The 25,902-nt window shown below is 45.9% G+C and overlaps 1 protein-coding gene and 2 long non-coding RNA genes across 8 annotated transcripts in view; 1 reads left to right on the top strand and 2 right to left on the bottom strand.

The window, feature by feature from the left end:
- The window catches only part of LOC108496193, a 1,713-nt gene extending 545 nt beyond the window's left edge, over nt 1-1,168 (bottom strand). The window contains exons 1-2 of the long non-coding RNA XR_001874385.1: nt 852-1,168; nt 264-468 (exon numbers count right to left, since the gene is read on the bottom strand). This is a non-coding gene — a long non-coding RNA (uncharacterized LOC108496193). The remainder of the gene's footprint in view (nt 1-263; nt 469-851) is intronic.
- A 1,295-nt stretch (nt 1,169-2,463) lies between these two features.
- Nucleotides 2,464-25,902, top strand: part of LOC108496191 — a 133,317-nt gene continuing 109,878 nt past the window's right edge. For 4 of the 6 annotated variants that reach the window (XR_001874382.1, XR_001874377.1, XR_001874379.1 and 1 more), the window contains exons 1-2: nt 2,464-3,368; nt 11,819-12,597. This is a non-coding gene — a long non-coding RNA (uncharacterized LOC108496191). Of the gene's footprint in view, nt 3,369-7,783; nt 7,910-10,199; nt 10,263-11,818; nt 12,598-25,902 lie in introns of those variants that run through there. The other 2 variants (XR_001874378.1, XR_001874380.1) reach the window with 2 other exon arrangements.
- On the bottom strand, nt 13,020-18,148 carry LOC108496190 (proline-rich proteoglycan 2-like). The gene is made up of 2 exons (XM_017812691.1): nt 17,684-18,148; nt 13,020-13,491 (listed from the first exon to the last, which is right to left on the bottom strand). The coding sequence occupies exons 1-2, from the start codon at nt 18,035-18,037 to the stop codon at nt 13,405-13,407; spliced, it is 441 nt and encodes a 146-aa protein (XP_017668180.1). The 5' UTR covers nt 18,038-18,148; the 3' UTR covers nt 13,020-13,404.

Raw genomic sequence — 25,902 nt, 5'->3', positions numbered from 1 at the left:
AGGGGAGGGGAGAAAATATTGATCTTTCTTGAAAATTTATCCAGTTATTCCTACACTTGCCTGGAAAATGTACACATACATACACATTAAAAAATAACTGAGGCAATTCATGTAACTTTTCGTTTTCCTCCAATGGAAATAACGATCCCAGCTGAAATGGGTCGGCAGACTCAGGGAAGAACCGCCTTATGCTCCTCCCATCCCCACATACCGTATTGGGATGAGCCTTCTCATGAGTAGCTTCTCGATAGGGAAACCCCTACCTCGTTTTTGAAGTCGGACAGCCTCCCCTTCTTCACCCACACAGAAACCACGTGGATATCACCGTGTCCCTCCCACCGTGGGCGTCCCGCGTGGGTCCGAATTCTCCGATCTTAGAGTCATAGAATCTCAGAATCATGGAATCATAGGATCACAGGATGGTTTGGGAGGGAGATGCTACCCGATTTTAAAGACTTCAGGTCAAACCTGCCCAGCCAGAGTATGTTCAGAAGTTCTCAGAAGTTCTCGTTTTATTACCTAGACACACTTTTATAATAACACACCACTCAGACTTAAAAAAAAAAAAAAAAAAGGGAGAGAGAGAAATCCAAAGAACACAGCAAACTTTCTATTCTCGTTTTTGAGACCGTCCTCAGTTCTTCACCTGGAAAAATATTCCCTCCCCTAATGAAATTTTGACTGAATAGCAACAGCAGGACTAAAGTCTACCTTAAGTTGTTCAAATAACTAAAACAAAAAAATACATTTAATACTTATGATATAGTTGAAGCAATTTTGCCTGGTGAAGAGGAGGATGAAGTGTGTCCTGTTTAAAGCCGAATTCTCTTCAGGGAGTGCCATGGACCTACTGAGTATCCCGATCCCATCTCTCACTGTCTGGACAGGTAGTTTTCAGAGTGGCCTACTGTTTTGCTCAGCAATGCAGGTGTATTATTCGCAGTGAGAGTTCTGGGGAGAGAAAATCATTAGAGGAAAAACGGAAATACAAATAAACATTTCACTTGGCCAGAATAATTAAGCAGGATTTTAAGTGTTTCATCCCCTATTGTAAGGCTTCAGGCTCTTGGCAAGACTTTTTCATCTGACAATTATGTTCTATACAGCTGCATGGCTGGAACACTAATAAATTTGGAAGTAAAAAATTTTAAATTGATCAGATTCCTCCAACCCCCTTAAATTACTTTGAAAAATATGGATATAGCTTGTCTTTACCTGCCATATATTTATATGTAAGTTAAACAAGAGATGAATTTGAGAGCTGCATTTTAAAACAAGCAGCCACACACCCTTGTAACTTGAACAACTGAGCCAAATTCTCCTCTGCTAAAAATCAGTTGCACCAATTTCAATGGCTTTAGAACCAATTTGATGATGATTTCATGTCTAATAATTCATTTTTTATCCCACCTGAATTCTTAGAGATCCACAGCAGCTGATGCCTAACATCACTGGAGCTGACCTGCCCGGAAAGAGCTTAGCTGTTTTCTGAAGTTGAAAGCAATTTTTAAGAAAACCTACTAAAAAAAAAAATGCTGACGTTGTCAATATATCTAGGAACTACTGAAGAAGAATAAACCTGAGTGTGAGTGTGTCTGGAGAGATGTAGCACCAGAAAATGGATGATCCATACGAGAAAGTGACTACAGTAGCAGTAGTTATAAAAAGGACAAGGAAAAAAATTGCAAATTCAGGAGCTTCCTTGTTATTTTTATCTGCTTCAGGTAGTGGCACATTACAGCAAGGATATGCAGACAGTTGTTCTAATATGAAATCTTCTTACTGTGAAATGAAGTCAGCTCTAATACATTTAGTTTCCGTTTTGAAAATAAGTAAATTAAAAGGAGAATATTTCCACAGTTATTGGAATGAACATTAATCCAAGGATTTTATTTTAATAATTTAAATAATAGCAATTCGCAACGTGGTCTGGCTTACCTAGTTTTATTTATTATATTAATCGTTTTATATAAAACCAAAATGGCTAGAAACTAAAGAAAATTTCTGAACACAATATAGAAGGTTTAAAATGCTTTTTTTTTGTTGTTTATGCCAAAGAATCAAATATTTATTTTCATTTTAGTACAATCTGTTTTAAGCATACTGTAATTCTTGTTAATTTAATTCGGTGTTATTAACACAACCTCTCATTACATTTTTTGGGGTTTTGGTATATCGTAAATATAAGGTATGAACATCCTGAAACACGTTGACAAATATTAGTATGGGCTCATTTTCACTCTGTTTAAACACGAAACTTGCATAACCCCATAGAAACCACAGCCCGGTTGATGCATTCTTCTCCAAATAGCTATATGGCAAATAATATTTTGCCCTCATTTACACTAGAGAGAGAAGAAGGTTTAGAATGATGCCATCTCTGGCATGCAGATCGTGCGCAAGTCGTGACGGATGTCGCAGTCACAACTGTGGGATTGTACCTGCCAGGTACCGATGCCAAAAACTTTCTACAAACCTCTGAGAGAAAATTGCCAAAAAAAGTCCAGCCAAGGAATGAGTGGGGCAATTGGTATATCTGTAGCAGTAGAGGGGGTAGTTTCGAGGTATATCTGTAGTTTCGAGGGGGTCTGTGACGAGATCCCTGACCCCAGCCGCTTGGACACAGATGTGGTGCCCTGGTAACGGGGCAGGTGCCGCTCACCGACCCCCGGGTACCGCCGGCGCTCCAGCAGCGATGCACAGACACCTTCTGTCCTAGCCCACTGCCCCCCTGGGGTGCTGCCCGCCGGCAGAACCCACCTTCCCCGAGAAACCGCTTCCCCCCGTTCCCTCTGTCTCCTCTGGCCCCTCCGTCGGCCTCCGTTTCCAGAGGTCCCTTAAATTAACCATCAGCAGCAGTAGGAATAGTGATGATAACAACAAGAGGCGGCGGGGGGGCGATGCCTGGTGCGCGGAGGGACTTGCCCACCCCACTGCCAACGCACCCGAGACCCGACAGCCCCGCTCTCGGCGTGGGACGCGAGCAGCCCCAAACGCGAGCACCGCTGGGCCCCACAGGCTGAGCCTCGACCCCTCACCCTGCCTGGCCGGGACCCTGAAGAAGGGAGGGCCCTCCCAAAAGACATGTCCTCGTCCCCCACGGCTGTCTGCCTTGGGGCGGGAGCGGAGGAGATAAGTGAGTGGAAAATACTGGGGCGAAAAGCGGGGAGCGAGCCACGTCGCAGTCCGATGTGAAGAAGCATTCGTGGCTGCCCCCTCCCTCCACCACCAACTTCCCCCCCCCGTCCCTCCGCCACTTCTTCTCTTCTTCCCACCCGTTCCAGCGGGGCTGGAGAAGCCTCTAATGGGCTGCCTACGAGTGACGGTGCAGAGCGGGCGGCTGCGGAGCGCGGAGAGGAGGGAACGGGGTGAGTACGGAACGAGGGTGTCTCCAGGAAGGGGCGGGCGGGGAGCTTGGTACAGTCCGGCCGTGCCGTGTCACCCCGAGGCTGGAGAAGTTTGTCCGGCGTTGGGGGCGAGGCAGGGGTTTCCGCTTGTACCCCGACCCCTCTCCGACCTTCATCTTTCGGCCTCTTGTAATAACGAGGGAGGTTATAAGTTGGGGTCCGGTCCGAGTGGAAAGAGAGGGACTAGGCGGGAAGGCGTCCCTTTAGGGACGAGGGAATCCTTCGCCGCTCTCTTTTGTCCTTGACACCCTCCTGCTCCCTACTTTCTTACAGTCAGTGACAAATCTAATTCACGTGAGGGGAAGCTATTGGATTTCAAACCTGATCAGCTGATGTGGGTTTGCCCATGGGCTCGTTAAACGCATACACGCGCGCGGGTGTTCGTGTGGCACCCGCACGGCGCTTCCTGCACTCCGAGCATCGCACTGCACAGGCACGGAGGGTTAGGGAGCGGGGGCAGGCCTGACGAATGCCCCTCGGGATGAAATCAAAATCAGTGGGGTGGGGACGAGATTATGAGTCGCATTCCAGTGATTGTTTGGGGTGTGACCGTCTGTACTGGAAAGGGTATGGGCCTGTGCGAGAGGACAAGGTACAGGTCTGCCTTCTCCCGCCTAGCGTCCTTTTGGGGATGTGAAAGAGGGGGAAACTGAGGTTCTGTAAATACAAGGGCAGATGGCGTAACGGCCCTCTATCCCGCTGTACAACCGCGCTCCCCGGACAGACCTCCCCAGGTCCCGCAGCGTGGCGGCTGAACAGCGGGCTGGCATCCGCCGCGCATCCTTAGTTCCGTTTCTTGATTCCCTTGTCGCTACTGAAAAGGTGGAGAAGAAAACAGGAGCGGGAGGGGGCTGGCAGGGCAAGGGGCTCTGCGTGCTTGCCCTGCTCGACGCGTCAGGGAGGTTGCCTCGCAAGCCCTCCCCCCGATACCCAAGGCGGGGGGTTGCGCTGAGAGAGCTCTGAAACTTTTTGTCAACAAGCATCAAAACGGCGACGTTTTAATGAGGGTGCAGCGGTCCCGGCTCGGGGGGTGGGTGCTCCGGCAGCGTGGGAACCGGCACCAGTAGCGCAGTCCGTCCGTCTGTTCGTCCGTCCGTCTGCAGGGCGCGGTGCGGCGGGGAGATGCGATACTGCCAGGCGGGGAGTTGGACGGGGACGGCGACATAGTGTCCAGGGCAAGGATGAGTGTCAAAATAGTCCTCGGCTGTTCCGGGTGTTACTAGGACAGAAAGACAACATCCTTACCAGAAGGACAGGCAGACAAAGGTCGCCGCCGCGTCTCCTCCCCTACAACCTCCGCAGCCTGTCGGGGTTCTGTCGTTGCTTTTAATCCTTATTTTTCCACCGACCCGAGCAAGACCGGCGTTCAAATAATATGCTCGGTCCTTGAGCTGAAATGCCTTTACTCAGAAGGGCACCTCGAAATTGTTATCCTGGTGAGCAGAGAACTAATTTATGCTCAGGTTTTACTACCTGAGAGGTGCAACCGGCTTTCTGTGTGTTTGTCTCCGTGCCCATCGCTGGTACACATCGGTACCAGCAGTACGACAGCTAAAACACGCAAGAAGCGGGCACGTCACGCGTGCTTTTGTAACCGCATATAGCAGCCACGCCACTTTTAAATTTAAATATTTGATGGCCTTGCGCCCACAGCCTTTTCTCACTGAAAAATAAAAATCACGTTCTTATATTTTTTGTTGGAGAAGAAGAAATAATCTCCTGGAGGCTCAGAAGGAACGTCCTCTGAGAGACAGCCAAGTTATTCTTCTACCCGCCTGCAGTCTGTTGAGATAAGAGACAACGAAAAATTCCTAGAAGGAGATCAGGAAAATTTATTATCGAATCACACCTGACTGCCTACCGCGATTAGAACTCTTCACCGCCACTCCCGCAAGTAAAAACTTCATTTCCGTAACATCAAACCTTCCGGTTTCATTACTTTTATTAAAAGACGAAGGGAGAATAGCGGGAAGGTAAAAGCCTCCTGTGACCAGCTAACAAGTGGTTCCAAGAAAAAGGTCTTTCCAGACTGCACTGGTAAAAATTCAATAAGTAACGGGGGGCCATTCTGCAGGGAGGAATATCGAAATATTACCGTTCTCTGGGATATCGCAGCCTCCCCTCCCCGGCCCCTGCGTTTCGTAAGCCCGGCTTCTCTTCAAACAGGCACCCACAGACCGAGACCGTATTTTGATCCCAGCAATTAACATGCGAAGCAAGTAGGGGATGAGGAGGGGCGACAATTTCACACACACGTACACCCCACCCCAGTGGAGATGAGGGCGAGGAATTCAGACGGGGTGGAGGGCAGAGTGTGCTGCATGTCACCCGAGGGATGCTCTACCTGCAGAGCATCCTTATTCCAGCTATATATCTCGCTCTCGCTCGCTCTCTCTCTCTCTCTCATCATATATATTTTTTTCTTTTTTTTTTTTTGTTTTTTTTTTGGTGGAGCACAGCCCGGATGCGACGGCGAGGGGTAGCATTTGCAGAGCATTGGGAGGAGCCGGGAGACAGAGGGATCGCGGTCGGTGCGGGTCCTGCCCGCGGGCACCGGCAGGTGCCGCTGTTCCCCCGCCGCCGGCACCGGTGCCGCGCACGGCGAGGACGTATTCCGGAGCCCTCCGGGGCATCTGGACCGGACACTGAGCGGCACAGGGTAGGGAAAGGCCCCACGGAGGAACTGGGTGTCGCTTTCACCTCCTTCCCGCTTTTTGTCCCTGCTCAGAAGCGGGGTACGTCCTGCCGAGGGGTTGCAAACGGGACAGGACGGATAGTGATAGAACATAAGCTCCGCACCTGGAGAGTGAATTTAAAATCAAAACAAATCAGTGAAACAAATAAAGAAAAAAAATCACAGCAAAACCAATTAAAAACAAAAAAAAAAAAAGTAAAAAGCAAGTTCACTCCTTTCCGCGAGACCATCTTTATGGAAAAGAGCGTGCATTTCAAGCCTTGTCTTTACGATGAGTTATTTTTTGCCTAGGTATAAGCTGGCTACGAAAATAAAAGAGCAGAAGAAGCGTCGCGAAAATGGGGCTCATCTCCCTTCAGCTGGTGCTGAAAGTCAAACCTCTCCGTGCCTGGAGACTCGACTGCTCTGTCTGCTCACCCTGGGCTGGAGCTGAAATTGGCTTTCTGCATGCTTGCCAAAACATCCCTAACAAAGAGTTTGCTGAGCCTCTGGAAACCTCAACATTTAGCGATTATGTGAAGTACAGATGAAAGTATTGAAGTTTTCGCCTCCTCTTCTCCTGCCTCTCCTCTCGGTTTCTGCCTCTATACCTCTAATAAGGAGAGATGTACTTAACCAGAAAAGAAGGGGCATTGGCTTATTATTACTATTATTATTATCATTATTATTTTTATTATTATTATTATTTCCAAAGGAGATGCACCGTGAGGGTGCATTCGCACTGGAAGCTTTTAGGTAAGGAATTAGATATTGAAATGAAAACGTGTAGAACGATGAAGAGATAATATTAGGTGAAGTAACGGAAATTTGGCGGGAGAATAGTATTTAACTTTTTTTCAGGAAAGGAAAAAATAAATTTAGAGCTTTCTCTGTACCCACACACACACACACAAAATCTAAGTCCTGTGGAAAAAAATTTAAAAAAAAAAACCAAAAGGAAAAGGGGAGTAATTAAAAGAAAATACTTCAAAAAGTCCTTCCACGATATCCACAGTATCTACACCTCCACTTTTCTAAAAAATAATTTTCGCGTGTACAACCATAAGCAGTTAGGTTTACATATATGATAAGACGACAAGGATGAAGAGACAAGGCAGAAAATTTAAGTGTGAAATGATGAATACTGGGTTTAGAGGACGATAGTTATTAAAAGTATTGATGGGGAAAAAAACCTCCAAAAAAAAAAAAGGTGGGGAAAAATAATGAGAAGATGTGGAAATGGATTTATTTCATGCATTTATGTATGTTCAACCCGGCGCCCTGTCTCATCTCCGTGGCTGCAGCGGCTACCCGAAATCTGAGCATTATTAGTGCTGTTATGTATTCATTTGTTTATCTATCCTTGGACGAAAATCCAAGAAATCGCCGACTTCGATGGTATTTCCATCACCCAGGATGATCGGTGCAGACCCGTATTTTTAGCAGTAAAAGGCCGATATTAGGTAACGCGGGGGCGCGGGGGCGGGGGAGAACGAGGGTGGCATTTATTGTTCCTATTCCCCCCGTCATGTTCAAGTGGCAAGTGTCTGCGATGGGGGGGGACACGCAGCTCTCCCCACGCTGCTCGTGGCACAGGCAGCAGCGCAGGCGGGGAGGGAGGGGCGCGCTTCCAACCCCTCCACCCCCGGGGCTTCTTCAAAAGCCGCCGCTGTGATTCGCGGGGACGCCGCGCAGTAACGCGGGGCGAGGAGGGGAGCAGGGGGGAGGGATGCTGCGAGGCGGACCCCCGGCAGCCCGGCCTGGGGGGTGCTCCGGGGGCGCAGGCGGCGGCCACCCCTGTCCCGTCGTAGCTGCGGCGAGGCGCGGGGTAAGGCACCGAGGAGGGGGCGGGGAGGGAGGGAATGATGCGGGATGCGCTGCGGGAACGGAAAGATGGACTGACCCGCTCTCACCTCCTCCCGCCTCCCGGCACACGCTAATGCGGGTCCGCAAGGGAGCGACAACTGCACGAGCGCTAATTAAAAGGGACCGGGAGGGGGGGTGGTCAGGTTGCATCCGTGGGCCAGGAGTCCCCGACACCCACTGTTGATAAAAATGTGTAAAAATAGTATTTTCCTAGTGACTTGCTGCTAGATGTAGTAAGGTAAGAGCTAACCTAAGGGATGACCGTGACGATTTCCGTTTTGAGATGGTATTATTTCTTTAAATATTTTACGTGTAGCCATCTGACCACTTTTTACTGGATGGCATATCAGCGTAGGGTTCGTAAAACTGGAAGGAGAGGCAGCGCTGGGAATACCGTGAGAAATGACAAAGAATTAAAGTATACTTGTGGTGAAACAGGCACTGAGAAACACAGACACTCCACTCTTTATTTAAAAAAAATACATGCATGTCAGTCTTTGAAGAAGGCTAACTTTTGCCTGATACATCCATGCAGGTGAGTCATTCATAGTGTAATAATTATCTATCCATGTACTTGAGCTTTTTTTTTTCCCCTCGTTTCTTAGGAAAATAAGGTTTCTCATTTAAAAACATAACATTTCCGGACTATAAAAACAGAGTAATCTTCTGGATTTAATCATATTGAAACTACTCTTATTGTTACTCTTCTTTCTTATTGTTACCCATTAAGCTAAATCGAAATATGTTAAAAATGTTTTTCATATAATTCAAGGCCTGTGGATTTTCGGGTAAAGCAAGCGTAAGGCTTCGAGCGTATTTTCAAACAACATCTAAAAAGCTGCTTTTTCTATAAAGAATTATGTAGTGGATTTAAGGCTGCACACGTTAAAATGAGGTGTAATACATTTAATAATGCAGCACCTAAGAGAGAAAATACAAAATGTCTTCCTTGGAGAAAGCTCTCCGTACCTGGCTCTGCACATTTTAAGAGAAGATATTGAAATAAACGATTCCTGAAACCAAGGCAGATATAAGTGTGTTTATGGGTCATAACACACAGCACTGAGATATCTGTATGTCTTTATACCCTTAAACGGGGCAGGAGCGGGGGTGTTGGTGGTTTTTAAAATTTGTTTCCTAATATGAACTTAATTAGGCAAACTCCCAGTTTCAAGCCAGCGATGTGATAGCTGAGCAGGGCAATAAGATCCTCCTCCCTTCTTAAGGCCCAATAAGCATCTTGTGCACCTTGATTTGTAGTATTAGCACTGTACACAGTCTGTAACCTTATACAAACAGAAGCATGGAGGAAACTGTATATAGAGACACACTGCAGAATCTCGCCAAAAACCGGGGGAATGGGGAGGGGAAGGGAAAGGAAAGATATTTAAACAGATAGATAAAAGAGGGCAAAGGAAAAGCGATAGGCTACAACTTTCAGTAAATTAAAAACAATGCAAATATACCTTTACATATGCATCAGTATTAAAAGTAATACGCGCTGGAGCCAACAGGAGCTGGAGGAGGAGGAGAAGAGAATGGCGCAGCGGTGGAGCCCTGCATTCACATCGGGGCCGCCCGCTCCCAGATCGCGCTGCAGACCGGCTCCGAGTGCTCATTTCGAGGATGCTTATTTTGTTGTGGATGATGATGATGTTTAGAAGAAGAGAGAGGCCCAGTTTTTTGTTCCGTTAATTAGGATCTTCCGCAAATAGGGACGATCGTTCCCAGAATCGGCAATCTCTTCTCTAAGCAGGGGGATTTGCATATTCTATTTTTTTCCTATTTTTTATGCCCTAATTTCCTTGATGTATGTAAATGCAGGCGGACGTGCCGTATGCCTCCAGTTGACGTCAGTGGACGTGACCTCTTCTCTAAACCTTGAACGTGAAGTGGGGATGGGGGACGCGGGGCGGAGGCGCAGCCGCTGAGATGCTCCGCGCTATTCCGCGGCCGCGCAGGCTCTCGGCCGCGCTCTACCATATGAAATAGGCTCTGGCAGCAGCAGCAGCAGCAACAGCAGCACTGCCCGCCCCAACGCTCGCCCCCAAAAGAAAGCCCACCTTCCCTCAGGACCGGCGAGTCCGTCCTGCCCTTTCTCTCTCTCTCTCTCTTTTTTTTTTTTTTTTTTTAATTAGACGTTATTTGCCGCTTCTTTGCATCGGGAGACGAGAGGGAAATAGAAATTTCTAACCAATTTAAAATGATAATAAGAAAATTTCTCTACTGCCTCCCCAAAACATTGCATGACAGAGGAGCGTTGAGCCAGCGGAGGCGCAGCATCCATCTGGGCGCTGTTCCACAGCGAACCGCGGGTACGGGACTCGGAGACAGGGAGGGAGGGAGAAGCGGGTGGCTGGAGGAGTGGGGTGGCCGCAGTCCTCATCTCGAGTCTCAGCCCCCGCCTGTCTGTTCTGCAAGTCCAAGCCGGTCTCCCGGCTTTGCCATGATCTCCCCCTCCCTCCACTGGGAGAAAGCTCAATGTGAGCGGGGAATCGATGAGCATACGGTGGTAGCGGGTGGTAGATGAGAGCGGTGTGTACTCCTCCTTCCTTTACACCGCTTCTTCTGGAGACTCTACAGTGTATCGTGATGTTAGGGAGAACTTTCAGAACTTCAGCCGGCTAGGCGGCGGGATGAGAGGGATGTTCTCTGTTAGGACCCAAATTTCTCTCCTTTGCTGCTGACGTCATTAACTCATTTGTCAGCCTGCTGTGAGCTGTTCCAGAGCCTCTCTGTGGACCTTGGCACAGCCGTTCCTGGGGCTGCACACCCGCACACTCACCGCTCCTCCATTCAAGCATTTCAACTAATCTTCAATGCCCTCGCCAGGAAGCGGAAACGCGGGTGTTTTTCTGGCCGGGGTAGCAGTGTCGACTCTTATAAATTTTTTTTTTTTTTTTTTTTTTTTTTTTTTTTTTTTTTTTTTTTTTTTTTTTTAGCCAGCTGTTCGTGCTAAATTCCTTCGGTTCTCTCGGGGCTGGCGTTCCGGTCCTCACAGAGCTCTCTTTGTTCGCCCGATCGCCGGGGGCTGTGCCGGCAGGGGATGCCCGGCTGCCCGGGGCTGCGGTGGAGATCTCCCCGCAGAAACACTCCGCGGAAATCCGTGCCCGGAGACAGCGGAGCTGCTTCCCACTCCCTAGAGCCTCGGGCTCCGAGCGGGACACACATCTGACACACATCTGACATATACAAACACACACACACATATTTTATATATATATATATATATATAAAATTGTCTGTGTGTGAGCGTCTGTAGCGTGTATATATACATATATTTATTAATTTTTGAGCATCGCCCCTCCCCCCGCCCTCCCCTGCCCCTCTCAGCCCCCTCCCCACACACATACACTCCTTAACAGCTGCCCACTCGCGGCGTCGCGTAAAGCAGACTCACCGTGAGGGACCAACATGACACCGCCCCACACGCCCCCCAGGCGTCACACCCCACACGCCCCCCAGGCGGGGGCTGGTGCAGGAACGAGCCATCCTGCCGCCCCCTCGCCCTGCACCTTTCTCCTTCTATCCCTCCTCCATCCCTGCCTCCATCCCTTCCTCTCCGCACACCTCCCATTCCGGCGCACACCCAAACTTCTCCCCACCCGCCCCCTGCGCCCTAAAACCTAGCCGGGGCTTTTACGGGCGTTTTCACGCTGTTTCCAAACCCAGAGCGATGGATGAGTGGGGATAGAAGGAACGGGCAGCTCTTTAGGACACCCTCCTTCCAGCGACGAGAGGTCACGCTACAAGTTCGCATGAAAGCAGGGATGGGAGAAGGGTATTTTTTGTTACGATTTTTTTTCTAATTTTTTTCTCTTTTCTTTTTTCTTTTTCCTGCTGTTGACCGACTACTTGGTTTGGACAAAAGTTGCACAAATGGCAGTGCCTTCCAGAAACAAGACTCGGATGAAACTCTTCTTCTGGAATTTAGCTGAAGAAAAACACCTTAGAACACTCGACCTTTTGCTTCACTTTTTTTTTTTTTCCTAAGTTTCCAAAGAAATGCAAGCTTCCCTTCTTCTCTAGGAAGAGGTAGCCATTGCTCTTCTTTACACTAGACATTTCTAATTTGTTCCGTCTGTCAAAATGGGACTATGAGAGGGTTTTGGTGCAAATTCATTATCTCTGGCAACATACAACCTATAATAGGAACTGAAAAAGACCGTGGCAATGGATGAACAATAGGGCTTCAGTTCATCAGCAACAAAAGCGTTGGGGAAATTGCTTGAATTTCAGAGCACGTCCTCCTCAGCAGAGAGGGCTGGACTAGACCTTGGCCAACTCCCCCAAAAAACTTGCAGAGCCTCACATACAACAGTTCACTTTCTACTCCGGGGCATAGGAAGCATTGCAGAAAAAAAGAAAAAATATAAGGCAAACCCAAGCCAACTTTCTGTGTTTCTCTCCCATTTTTCTGGATGGAACATTTCTAACTCTTTTAGAGTCCTTGGAACAAGAATAATACTGTGGAGCTAAGCAGCACTTTTAAATAGGGATGGCAAGGGGAAAGACGTGAATTTATGGAAAATTGGGAGAGCTTTCTCTGCTCTGAGGGGCCTTGGCCGTGGGGATCTTTGTTTGTCATCGTTGGCTCAGCTTTCCCCCTAGATCTGGGGTCACATCTTTCCCTGATAAAGGCGAAGAAATGTAAGTACCGCAAGTGTTTATGTATGTGTGTTGGTGTCCTGAATTCCTGGCAAAATTTCGGGTGCTGAGCCCCGGGCAGGTGGAGGTTTCCCAGATCCCTGTGAGCCCGTGGAGGCCACCTCTCCCCGGGTAGCCAGACAGGGTCTCCCCGACAGAGTTCTTGCTCCTGGCAAGGGACATTTGATTAACAAGGCAAGGTTTTATGACTGGACACAGCGTCTTATGCTGGTGAGCTGGTTTTGTGTGTCTGAAGATAAACCTGTTGGTCGTGGAGCTGTATTTGGTTGCGGGAAATGTTAATTATCTGGCAGACTACCAGCAGTTGCCGAGCTGTGGCTTCTGAGGGAGCTTTTTTTTGCAATGCCTGGGTGCCCTCAAAAGGTGTGCAGGTGTGCAGGCACAGGAACAAACAGTCACAGGGCTGAAGTATAACAGGCCTTTACATAGTTGAGCTTAAAAAAACAACCAAACAACAATAATAACAACAAAATTAAAAAAAAAACTGGAGAAAAAACATAAAGGGGGGAGGGAAATGGGCAGGACAAAAAAGGAGGGGGAAGAAGAGAAGTTGGAGGCATATCTTGCAGCTGGTCGAGGTGCAAGGGATTGCTCACAGCAGTTTGTTCATCCAGTGCCTCCCACATAGCAGATCACTCAGAACAAGCAGCCATCACTTCCCAGGTTCTCCAAATCCATCCTGGCCAAAACAGCTCAGCTCAGGAGCGTACCTGGCAGAAGGGTGCAGCCCAGCTGCTCACCATGGCCCAGGAGTGTCCCCTCACATCTCTCTATCCACCAAAAAAGTGGTCAAAATCCTTCAACAACCCCGGTCCACACTGGTCCGTGGAACGAGTGAAACTCCTTCATTGTAACATCTAAGAACACCGTTGCTCCCTGCGAAATAATAATAAGAATTTATTTAATTTTTTCTTTCAGCTAAGGCTGCTCTATTGGATATAATGCAATGAAAGCGAGCAGCTTACATTGTATTTATTTAACCCTGCGGCCCTTGATAAGCTTTTGGGGCTGTAAATAGAGACCACGCCTTCCTGGTAATTCGGGTTTCAGCATAGGTCTGGAAGGGCTGGGAAATCCAGTGGGGAAAGGCTGGCTTAGTATATTTTGCATGTTTTGAACTGAAGGCTAGGTGGAGCCTCCATCCTTTATTAAGTAACTGGCAGCTTGTAGCATGCAAATCATAGATCTGCCTCTATAATTTCGGTCACTTCTATTCAGCAGCCCCAAATAATATTTTTAGCCTTTTATTTTTAACCGTAATTCTCCAGAAATAACAATAAAATTTTAAAAACGTAAATTATTCATATGATTTCCTGTAAATATTGATTACCATATTTAACCCTGCAGATACAGAAGGACATCACTCATATCTGTTTTCTGTCATATTAGATCATCTTCAGGAAATGTGGCTAGTTATTTCCCCATTTAACCTAGAGTCAAGCGTTTTAGTGATTTATCTAATAATCTTGGAAGTTAATATACTCAGTGCCTTCTAAACACATAGGTTGACCCATTCACATGCATTTCTGGAACAAGAATCAAACACTGAAAGTGCTTAAATTGTGATCCTTTGCTTTTCTGGAGGGGGCTATTTTTCAGGTTTAGACAACACAGACAGAACACAGGTAATGAAATCACGACAAGAAACAGTAATTTTTTTGTTTGTTTGTTTGTTTAATAGAAGTCAGACAATGACATGTATCACCTACAGATATGAATATATCTTATTTAACAGCACACAGTATTTCCAGGTGTAATCACTGACTGTGTGTGGGTTTGATAATGTATTTTTTTCTGAGACTGAATTCTTAATAATCTGACATTTTTTAGTTTGTAATTTGTGGTAGATATCCCTTTGCACACTATAGGTTTAACATAACAGAAGTACAATCTGCAGTTGTTGTCAAATGAAATAATGATCACAAAAGAAAAGATGGGGCACCTTTACTGAAAGGCAAGACAGTCAAGTGACTTACCTGGCTGGGAGGAAAGGGATGCTGCTCTACAAGGAGAGGTGGCCTGGGCTGTACTGGCATGCCATGGTGGTTTAACTCTACATGAATTCTGCCATAATTTAGTGTGAAAATGGAATTTATGTAACACTACGCCCTCTTAGGTACCTCACAGCAGCTTAAGGGGGATTCCTGTGTGTCTTCCACACAGAAGGTGGGGATGCTGGAGATAGGATGGGGGTCTGATTGCAATGATTAGAGAATCATAAGCATTCCTCTTTAAAGTCAGTAAAGACTGTTTATTCTTAAAAAATCCATGCAGGATATTCTTTATGTCACAGGTGTCTGCAGACCTATAAAAAGATTAGAAAGCAAGCATGACAATCACATACTAATCTGCAGGCCATTAGTGGGAATTTATTAGGCAACTAGGAGGAAAAAGTCAGTGTTTGTATTCCATGTCTTCCAATAGGCTGATGTTTCTACAGTGACTTTGGAATAAATAAGTTTTATTCAATTATGTAAACTGGAAGAGAGCAGGCTGTGTTAACTGCTGTTTTCGACAATTCAGGTGATGTTTTGGGCAGAATTTTCAAAACTGTGCATTGCTTAAACTTTCCACGTTGAAGTCTTGGAAATGTGCCTTAAACTCCTGCATACATTTTTGTAATATTCAGAATAAGCAAATACTTAATGGACACCCGATCATTTTAAGGTCTTACTAAGTGTCTGAGAGCTAGAAAATGCAATCCATAATATGGCTAATGATCAGCTACATCATAACCATCATGTTGGCTCTTTTGACGTGCTCCAATGAGTAATCAACAAAACGTGTGTATTGCAGTTACTTCAGAGTAAGTCAGAATGTAAGTGAGGTGGTTGTGAGAACAGGGCTCGGTGTTTTGAAGGTACACCTTACATCTTTGGAAATACCCATTTGCAATAATATACCTTGCATTTAAGTGTAAATCCGGTGACATGTGACATCTGGTGATGCGCTTGCATGAACATGTACATATCCATCTGTGTTAATATGGTTATATGCAGATACATACATACACACCTATATATGTACATAGACACCTATATAAGCATACACACACACACACATACATACACAAGGAGCACTTGAATTTCCGTGACTCTGACTGAAAGAATTTAATCCATAAGCTCATAAGCCTGTCCTATGCAACACATGCCTGATCACCAGCACTACTGCCCCTAGCTATTGCCATAAAAACCACATCTTTCTGCCTATCTGCCAATTCAGAAAAACTCATTAGAATTTTACATAATATCAAAGTGATCGTGTGCCTCTGGATGTATCAGATGTCTGATTCAGTTGCTCCTGTTGTGCCTGAACAGCCTGAGAGGTAATGAAGAAGTTCAGTAACTCATAATGCAGCATTATAAGTATTCTAACCATTTTGTGTGAGTCTCTGAATTTTCCACAAAGAAGACTGGCCCAATGAGCTCTTATGTCTCTCAAGTAAAAGCACTGGTTGTAAAAAAGCAGTCTATATGAGGATAAATAATACCTGTTTAAAAAAAGAAATGCTTGATTTCAAAGGCTTAGAATCTGGAAGGAGAAATAAATTAGCAATATTTCTGCAGTATTTGAGACTTAGCAGACTGGCAGATTAGCAATGTCTTTGTGATACTTCTTGATGACAGTATTAATTTTGAACAGTATCTGACAAAGGAGATTACTTCCCTGTTTTCATGCTTTTGTAATCATGATAAAAAATGGGCTGGTTACTTGATATTTTATGGTGTAACTACATACATCCACATATATATTTTAGCTCAAACACATACACACACATGTACCTAGACTGACACATGTACATATGGCTCCCCTGTATACACACAAACACACATTTCCTTTATCATACAAGCAAGCTCTGCAGCCAACACAGAGCAACAACTTTAGTTTGACTCCATGCATTTAAAAAATTCCACCTAAAAATTAGCAACCTATGCAAACACAGGTTAATTTACAAAAAATGTATTTAAATGCAGTGTGACATATTAACTAATTGTGCGGGAACATAGTGCATGATATGCTGTGTTATATTTTGCACCTTAGAAGCAGCATGAATTTTAAATTGTTATTCCTTTAGGAGTTCAGAGCACTCCATAGTCTGTGTGTGCTGAATTTTTTGGTGTGTGTTATACTGACCACAGCACACTGCAGCTGTTGAAGTGCATTTTTTAATTTCTACATAAAATATGGTAGATCTTAGTGAGAAGGTTCATTACATCACACATACTCAGGAGGCCTTTAAAGTTTGCACTTCAGAGTAACAAAAATTCCATGCAAATTATATTGTTAAATAATTCAAAGTGTAATGTTCTTTTGGGGGAGTGGGGAAGGGGAAACTGAGAGGCTTAAATCCTAAAACTGCACATAACACATCCTAACAGTTTAGAAAGACATTAGCATGCATTTCTTCACTCTGAGTACGAGGTTAATAAAAATAAACGATGAATCAGCAGTTTTATTAAGGCTTTTCGTCAGGTGATGATGCATGACCTTAAACAAATGTTGCTGCAATGTTCACCTGTGTAGCTTTTTAACACAGACATAGAGATACACACAAGCTGGGAGGGAGGGGGGCAGGGTAGAAGGGCGGAGAGGTGGAATTGATGCCACAGAATACACTGAACCTGCTGCTCTCAGGTTCCCCCGCGGACAGGCAGAGGAAAACATCTTGGACCATCTCGCTGTAAATAGCTGCGAATTACGCCGGGCGCGAAGCACGACGGAGATGTGGAGTCAAAAAAAAACAAAACAAAAAACAAACCACGAAACAAAGCAAAACCCACCAAACAAACAAACAAAAACACAAAACCCCAAACCAAAACAAAACAACAGAAAACAAACAAACAAAAATCCAAAACCAAAACCAAACCAAACAAACAAACAAACAAAAAAATAAAAACCCAAAACCAGAACCCCAAACCAGTCAACCAACCAAAAAAAAAAAAAAAACCAAAAAAACAACCAAACCTCACACCAAACAGACAAACAAACAAACAAACAAAAAAAACCCCAAAGCCCCGCAGACACCTACGACAGAGCAAATTGTCAATGTAATTACACATCGACTTACTGCGTAGCACAGCCCTGCTCCCGGCCTCTGAGTACCAGGCCCCGCTCCCGCCGCTGCATCGCTGCGCACCGGCGGGGGCTGCCCGAAGAGGAGCGCGGGCTCCTCGGGGCTCCCCTGCTCTCCCCGGGGCCGGGCAGGCTGCTTCCCGCCCCGGGGGAGAGCCTCCTGCCTCCCGGCCTCTGGATGTTGAAGCGGTCTGCGCTGCCGAGGAGGAGGAAGGTGACAGCGGCGGGCGGATCCCCCGCGCCAAGACGGCGGAGGCGGCGATGCTGGAGGCGAGACCGGGCTCGGTCCCGGCGCCGGTGGCTGGTCGCTCATGCATATCAATAGCCGTGTGTACTTGAGGTTTCTCATGACATCATCATTACCTTGGTCTCCCGCGGTCCAGGACCTTTGACCTTGCCTGGCTGGCCCGCATTTTGGCACTGAAAGCCCTCCAATGATGGCCCTTTCCTCCTTCTTTCAGACCGGGGGCAGCAGCAGCCGGCAAGACCGCGTCTTCTTCTCCCCAGCTCTGGGAGCCCCGAGAAAGCGAGGATCTTCCCCCTCTAAAATACACACTGCACGCCAGATATTTGCAATCAAGCTGCCACCATTTGGCAAAGAGATCTATACCGTACATAATCTAAAGGGATCAAGAGACGCATCCTCGAATCATCTTGTTACTTTCTACTAAATGGAATTTTTTTCTTCTTCTTGCTCCTTACACTGCGCTGGAAATTGCCGATGGCTTTGCATCTTTATAGAGGCTAAAGAGTCGTTCGTGAGAACGAAGCGATTTACAATGCAAATAGAGGCCTGTTAAAGGATGGATGCTCCTCTCTCTTAACGCAGCTTGAAGCACCTTAATGACTGGTTTTATTTTCTGGTATTAACAGATGAATCGTTGGCTATCCCTGCCGGAAATTACTGGCTGAAAAAAAAAGTTCGGAATAAACTTCGAAGGCAACAGATTTCTCTTGGATGTTATTAGCTGCACATACATACAGAGACACTTGCATAAAAGGATGAACATTTTAAAGCAGCACTGGTGCTCTTGGAGAAAACAACATGTCTGTTTGCCAGAAAAACTCTGGATTCTAGCAAGGACTAGAAAAAAAAAAAAAATTAAAAAAAGCTTTGAGGGAAGTGAGTTGTTATCTTTGGTTATCTAGCTGTATGAGTGTTTTGGTCTTCATAAAGCTAGATAACCGAAAGTAAAAACTCCTTCAAGATCATCGTACAACGTGTGAAAATGAAAGACTGCTGCGAGAGACAGTAAAACTCGAGAAGGGTCAGTAATGCTTATTGAATCTAATATTTTTACAGATGAAGGTGGGAGTGGATGAAATTAAATGGCATACTCATTCCAAAATATGAAGTTGTCAGATGGCATATAATGGATAGCCAGCCACTGCACAGAGGACATGGTACTGATGATAAACAATGCATGTGCAACTATTGCTGTTGAATAAATAAAGACAAACCCAGACCAGCCAGCCTTAACCCGGGCTAAGAGGATATACATGATTTATTTTTCTATTAGAAAGCTAATTATGAGTTTCATTTTGCAAAGTGATTCATTGCAATGAAGTCGCCTTAAAAATAAAGGTGGTAGTTGGTGATGATGAAGACGGTGATATTGATGATACAGAGTGGACTACTGAACTGAGGAAAAAAAACCCAAACCAACAAAAAAATAACAAACCGACCCAAAACCTGTCTGTGTGCATCTGAGACAAAGCATCGAGGTTAATTTCAAATCCTATGAAAGCAGGCTTTCAGAAAAATTTTACACTGAAGTGTAGACAAGCTTAATAATTTATATCTACTGAGAACCCGGCGGAGCTGCACAAAAATGGGGGGAAAAAAGTAATGGCCGATTTTTATTTCTCTATTCAAAACGCTAGCACAGATGCTTCTCTGTTGAGAGAGGGTTTCCTTGAGGAAGCTACTGAAGCAGAAAGACATGATGGAGACGAGATCGCCTCCCCCCTGTCAAAGTGTAAAAAAATGTTTTGTGCCTTGCTGTGCGCCTAGCATTGGAAATGAAAGTGACATTTACTCCAAAACCCACGTGTGCGCCTCCTCTCTTTTTGTTTAAGGATGATCAGATCTATCCAGGAAACAGCTCTGGCATCCCATACCGAAATAATTAGGACGTATATGGTCCTGACAAAAAACAAAAAAAAAAAAGTGAGGGGAAGGGGCGTGCGAGAGTGGAGAAGCGGAGGGTCTGTCTTGCCTAATTGATTCTGTTAAACGGCGTGCAGGAGATGTGAACGGCTGGGCGCTCCCATTCCCACGCTCGGGGCAAGTGCCAACGCCGTGTCCCGGCGGCCGGTGACAGACAGCCCGGCGGGGGCCGGGGCCGGGGATGGGGTCGGGCGGGGGGAGCCACCGCCGGCACCCGCGACAGCATCTCCCACCCGCGGCCATCCGAGAGGTGCCAGGCGAGTGGACGCCCCGGCTTCCTCCGCCTCCCGCCGCGGAAGAAGGGCGGAACCTGAGCTCAGGCGGAACTTGCGCCATTCTCCTGCTGAGGGAGCGGGGTGGGGGATGCGAGCTTTGGTCCCAGAGGAGGAAGGGAAAGGCAGGCTTGTCGGTATTGCGAAGATCCTCGTGTTTTTAACAAATATTAGTTCGGGTGCTATTCACCTTTGTAATTACCGCGGCTTAGGCGCTTCGTGCAGTGAAATCGAGGAGGTTTAATTGTTCGGGGTAACATATTTCCTCTGGACTTGACCTAAGCGTCTTCCCGGAGGCACGCTGGGATGTGATACTGTGTTAGAAACCGAACGTTCTCCAAGGCAGATTAAAATAAGATCAGAAATAAGATAAGATCAGAAGGGGGCTTAGTGGTCTCCATCTGTCCGGGGCTAGCCCTCTGTGCGCCGCTTTTTATTGTTATTTAATTTTCTCTTGTATTTCTACTTTGTTCTTGAACTGGTTATATAAAAAAATTGGTTTGGGCCTTATAGCGGGAATATTCTTCGTCATGCCACACACCGTGAGAGGGATGGAACAGGGTGTCCTGGAAGCAGCAGGCTTGCTATCTAAAACAAAGAATTTGGCCCCAAAAGTTACCCCATCCTCCCCGTAGCTGTTAACCTCAGTTTCGTCGTAGGTCCCGCCTCGTGGCTGCCAGCAGTGCCGTCCGAGGCCCCGGCAAGGCTGTTTTTGAGGTTAAACCTCCGTTTTGGCTGCTCTACGCGTGCCAAAGTTTTATTGCTGCAGCGCCCAGAGAGGGGAGCCGTGTTTATTTACATCGGAACCGTGTTTGTGCCACCAGCCTTTCACCGCCGAGTGCCCGCACGCCTCTCATTTACTGCTTGTCTGGAGGTGCTATTTACCTAGAGCCATTTTGTCTACTACAATTAACATTTACATGACAAAGTGAGCGATTTTCTTTCTCAAATAGCTTCAATTAAGGCGATAAGCTGTTTTCTGGGGAAGCCCATTGTTTACTTAGTCATGAAAAGGGTCAATTTACTTAAGCTGCTGCTTGTGTCTTGGTCTCCAGTGTAAACCTGCGAAGAAAAACACCTTAGAAAAACAGCAGCATATAATCGCATGTTGGCCATTGTCACTTTAAATTGTTTTGTACCTTATTAATGTTACATTATCAATCAATAAAATACGACTGTTATTACTATTATTTTTATTACTACTTCACTTCTTTAGGAGCAAAGCGCCTCATTTCTCTGCATCTTTTCTCTGGCACAGCTAACTTCTAACTTGGGGAAAGAGAACATTTTGAAATGTGGTAGCAGGCCCTCAATCATGCTTTAAGAGGCTCATGCACCAAGTAACTCCGAAAAGTAATCCTTTCCTAGGATTATATATCTGTTAGGTGCTGTTCCCTTAAAACTTGTGGGAAAAAAAAAATCAAACAAAAAACAATGAAGTTTTCTGTAACATAAAAAAAATCCCCCAAAACAAGAACAAAAAGTTTAATTATCAGTGGGGCGGTTCTCTCAAAGCTAGTTTTTGCACTGGAAGTTTATTTAGCATACCACTGCATTGTAAAACAGTTGGAGTGTAGTTGCAGGTTGCGTGAGTATGCATGTTAACTAGCAGGGACCCGGGCTTATTCTTTGTGAAAAGGGAGCAGCACATTGCTGTGCAAGGCAATGTTAAAAAGGCAGCTGAATTTAACACCATCTGGAAGAAAAGATCCCTTCACGACTTTCTCACACCATCAGACAAAACTAGTGTCTCTTGTTCTGAGTCCTTGTCTATGGAACCATACAATACTGAGTCATTATACTTTTGCTGAGAGAAAATTTGAGAACACAATATGGGTAACCAGCGAATGACCAAGTTTCATTGTGCCCGCTTAAGTCGATTGAAATCTACGTCTAGAGCTGTGAATGGCAGCATTGTTTTCCTCACCGGGGCTGTACTAAACGTCAGCACAGTGTAAAGAAAAACTTGAAGTCTGCAAATAACTTAGCAGATCTCAATTATAATATTTTCCCACACTAGAACTAATATCATTGCTAGGGTCTACAATGCATGAAATACAACAAAAAACAGGTGGAGGAAAAAATGAGTTCATTTACAATTTATTTTAGCCAGATAAACATTTTAATTTTCTTAAAATTAGTTCAGCACATAGAGCTGGCTAATTCATCACGAAATTTAAAAAATAAACTTTGCAAACAAACTTATATTCAGCTACTATTTTAACCCTCCAGGTTGGGATAGATATTAGTAAATGCACTCCATAGTACATGGGTTGCTTCTTCTGAATCTATTTCTTCTTGAATGTTTAGTAGTAATAAGACAAGCAAAAAAAAGGGAAATATATTTTTCCAGGTGCTAGAGGAAATTCATTAGGGCATCTCAGTGTTGACACAGGTACCAGAAGGAAAGCTTCCAGTTCTCTCAATTTTTAACTACTGCTTTTTTACCCTCACTTTATAATGTTTTCTGTTATGAATGCTGTTCAGTTCAGTCCTCTGCTTAGTGTTCATGCACAGTGCAGACTAAGGAACAGCTTAAAGGCATGGTGAGGAGTTACTTGTTTGTGCTTTGTTAGAATGCCCGTGTTTTAAATCTAAGTGACTGTGACTCTGCCTGTGTTTCATAAAGCACTGTACAGTTCTTGGCATAAAAACTTGAAAAAATTAATAACTGCCCCTGTGCCGAGTAATGCATCCCTTCAGCCGCTCCACCTGCTGCCTTTCCCAGCAGGTCCATCATCTGCAACATTGGACACTGGGAATGTTGGTGCATGGTGCAGGCAGAGGATTGGTTAGGGTGGCTGGGTAAATTTTCTTTTCTGACTTTCTCATGTAACCACTTGTGAGTGAGGGGCAGCTGGGGCCATCTGAGAGCAGAACAGAAGTGGGGCAGCACAGGCAAGTGTCGTGGAGGTTTAAAGAGAAGCCAGGCCTTCACCACTTCCCTGCCCACCAAACAAAACCTGGCAGCTGTTGGAGGGGGGAGTTTCTTCACCTCTCCAAATAAGACAGTACCAATACTTGTACCAATAGTTCATGTATGAATCTCCTCTTCCCTGAAGTTGCCATTAATGTACAATAGCATAGGGTGCATTGGTTTTTTTCAATTAAAATAGATGTTGTGAAATATTTCACAACATCTATTTTAATTGGAGAAGCCAAGGACATGCTGCCTGTTAGGCCAGATCCCACCCTTTCCATATGAATTAAAAGTTGTTTTCTGATTTCTGTTGGCTACTCCTAGAAGGAGGGCTGGGTGTGCATAGCTGTCCCACAGAGACATGATGGAAGAAGTCCATTTGAATTTTTAAAATGTGCACCACTTCCATAGGTTGCTCACCCTGGAGTGAGTGCATTAATTACCCTTATAGCCTCCATTATTTTAATTTAGAAGAAAGAAAATGTCAGACTCTAACAATTAAATTTCCTATCTAAATGGCAAGTGCATGAGGTAAAAATTAGGGCATTTCTTATGGCCCTTTCTGGGAGTGGAAAAGGAGAAAGGAGCCCTTTGACTTTCCTGTTGACTGTCAACAATAACTTGTTTTGTTCTTCCTGAAGCTCTCCCTCGTGTATAAACATATAACTATAAACATACATCTGTGCATGTATGCATATACATCTATAGCACGTGGTGTAAAGCTGGTATGACCCTGCCAGAGTCAAAGTCTGACACGGATGAACTTATACCACTGACTTTGCAGGGATCAGGATCGAGTCTCACACCAGGCTGCCTAACCTGATTTGAGAGTATATGTATGTAACGCAGTGGGAAAGGAATATAGTGTTCAGTCCGTGTCTTTAGACCTGGTGCTCAAAAAGCTATTTTTCTCTAATTCCAAACTAATGCTAATCCATGCTTGCTGTGGGGAGCCGGGGACGGGTCGGAAAATCTCCTGGCAAACGTGGAGGCTGCGCTAGGCCCGCGGGCTCCCCCAGTCGCTGGCTGCCCTGCCAAGGCCGCACATCCCTCCACAGCTCCTCAAGCTGATCCCCCGCCGGTTCGAAGCCCGAACCACCCGCCTGAATCCGCCGAAGCCCATGCCCACCGACGAGGGGATGCCGGGATCCAGCCGCTGGGCTCCGCCCCCGCTTCCCAGTGACTGCTCTGATTGGTGTTTCCCGGGAGACAGGCGGCGGCGCGCTCGGGATGCGGCGGGGTGCGGCGGAGTGCACCGGTCCGGGGCTCCAAGCCTCTGCTCTCCCCGCTGATACTCAGTCCGTGGCCCCCCTCCTCACCGCCCGCCCCTCCCTGCCGTTAATTTCTGCCAGCGCTAGCGCTGCCCGCCCGACCAGGAGCCGCCTCTCACCCAGCGCCCTCTCCTCCTGGTGCCTAGTAATTATTATCGCGACTGACTGCCTCACCGGTGTGCTCCTCCGATCAGGGAGGTTCCGAAAAAAATATCCAGGTCTTAAGCTGTTGCTAAAGCCAGTTAATAACATCATGCATGGACATTTAAACTTCTTGTAAGTCGCGGAGAGGATTAGGGAGAAATCACGCTGCGCGAGGCTAATGATACCGTCTTGGCTCCAGAGCGCTGTCAGGTGGAGCACAACCCGCCCGCGATGGTGACTGCCCCGCACCCCCCACAGCAGGGCCAGGTTCAGCAAACACTCTGCATGGGCCACTAAAAGGCTCTTTGGGCCCTGCTGTCACCTCATACCAAAGTGATTTTTAACTTTTTTCTTCCCCTCCATGCCAGACCCTTGTTTGTGTTAAAAAATTTCCTGGTGAGACAGGACAACCCCGCATCAGCAACAGTCATGTCCATGTTGATGCTATAAGAATAGGTGCATTTTTGGATGCTGTTACGACTTTGAGTAGCTTGCTCACAGGTATGGATGCTTCCAGGCCTTGTAACTAAAGGAATCACTAAGGAGTAATGTATCAGAAAGGACTCTTTGGTGCCCCATACATTTGGGATGTTGTTAATTTTAAAATCTGTGACCACTTGCCTTTGAAATTTCTGTGTGTGGCCTACACCATAAGAACACCCTTTAAAAGTGGTTTATGCTAGAATGGTAAACACTCATATTTAATGTAAGAACAATCAAGGGATATATACAGTTCAGAGCAAAACTGATCTTTCTTCTCCAGTTGTAGAAGCTTTGCTGCCATGTTTTTCAGTTCCTTCAGCTTCTACTGAAATCTGAAGCATTAAATCATAGAATCACAGAATGTCCTGAGTTAGAAGGGACCCACAGAGATCACTGAAGTCTAGCTCCTGGCCCTTCACAAGGGCCTGACAGGCCCAAGAATCACAACATGAGAAATAGTAAATGGGTATTCCCTCCTCCTAAACACTGATGGTTTAGGTCTACGCTAATGTGCAGTGTGTGATAAGAACATAGAACTTTTTTATTTGCTTAATGACTGTTATGGATCTGATGGTGCTGTGAGCATGTGAGTAAGGTTGCAGCAGGGAGCAAGACTGGCAGACCCATATGATAAAGTTAGTAAGGAAACTGCCAATGCACAGGAGACTGTGATAAGGAATTACCTTCTGCTTAGCCTCTTGATCTCCAGTTTGTACATCAGCATGGGCAAAGTGGGAGCTAGGTTAAAATGAACTTCATAAGTAAAGGACTATGGGAGACAGTCAGTAATTTGTCTTCTTTAGAGTGTTAGAAGAGTTTGTTGGGAAAAATTAGTGCCTCATGCTTTGGGTCAAAGCTTGGTAGGTCTATATTTGACTCAAATAGGACTGGCATTTCACCCTTTGTAAAAGGACTTGTGTGGTCTGAATGGGATTATTTTCCTTCCAGAATAAA

This window comes from Lepidothrix coronata, unplaced genomic scaffold (genome assembly GCF_001604755.1).
Source record: "Lepidothrix coronata isolate B3197 unplaced genomic scaffold, Lepidothrix_coronata-1.0 Scaffold37, whole genome shotgun sequence".
NCBI classification, from domain to species: Eukaryota; Metazoa; Chordata; class Aves; order Passeriformes; family Pipridae; genus Lepidothrix; species Lepidothrix coronata.
The sequence above is the reverse complement of the archived record's forward strand: the minus strand, read 5'-3'. Positions and strand labels throughout refer to the sequence as shown.

What these genes read in the sequence shown, in the direction of transcription:
- LOC108496190 (XM_017812691.1), bottom strand. Translation starts at nt 18,037, where the DNA reads ATGAGAAACCTCAAGTACACACGGCTATTGATATGCATGAGCGACCAG. An exon ending in GAGCAGGGCTGTGCTACGCA is followed by an intron (nt 13,492 to 17,683) that starts GTAAGTCGATGT and finishes ATTATTTCGCAG; the next exon opens with GGAGCAACGGTGTTCTTAGA.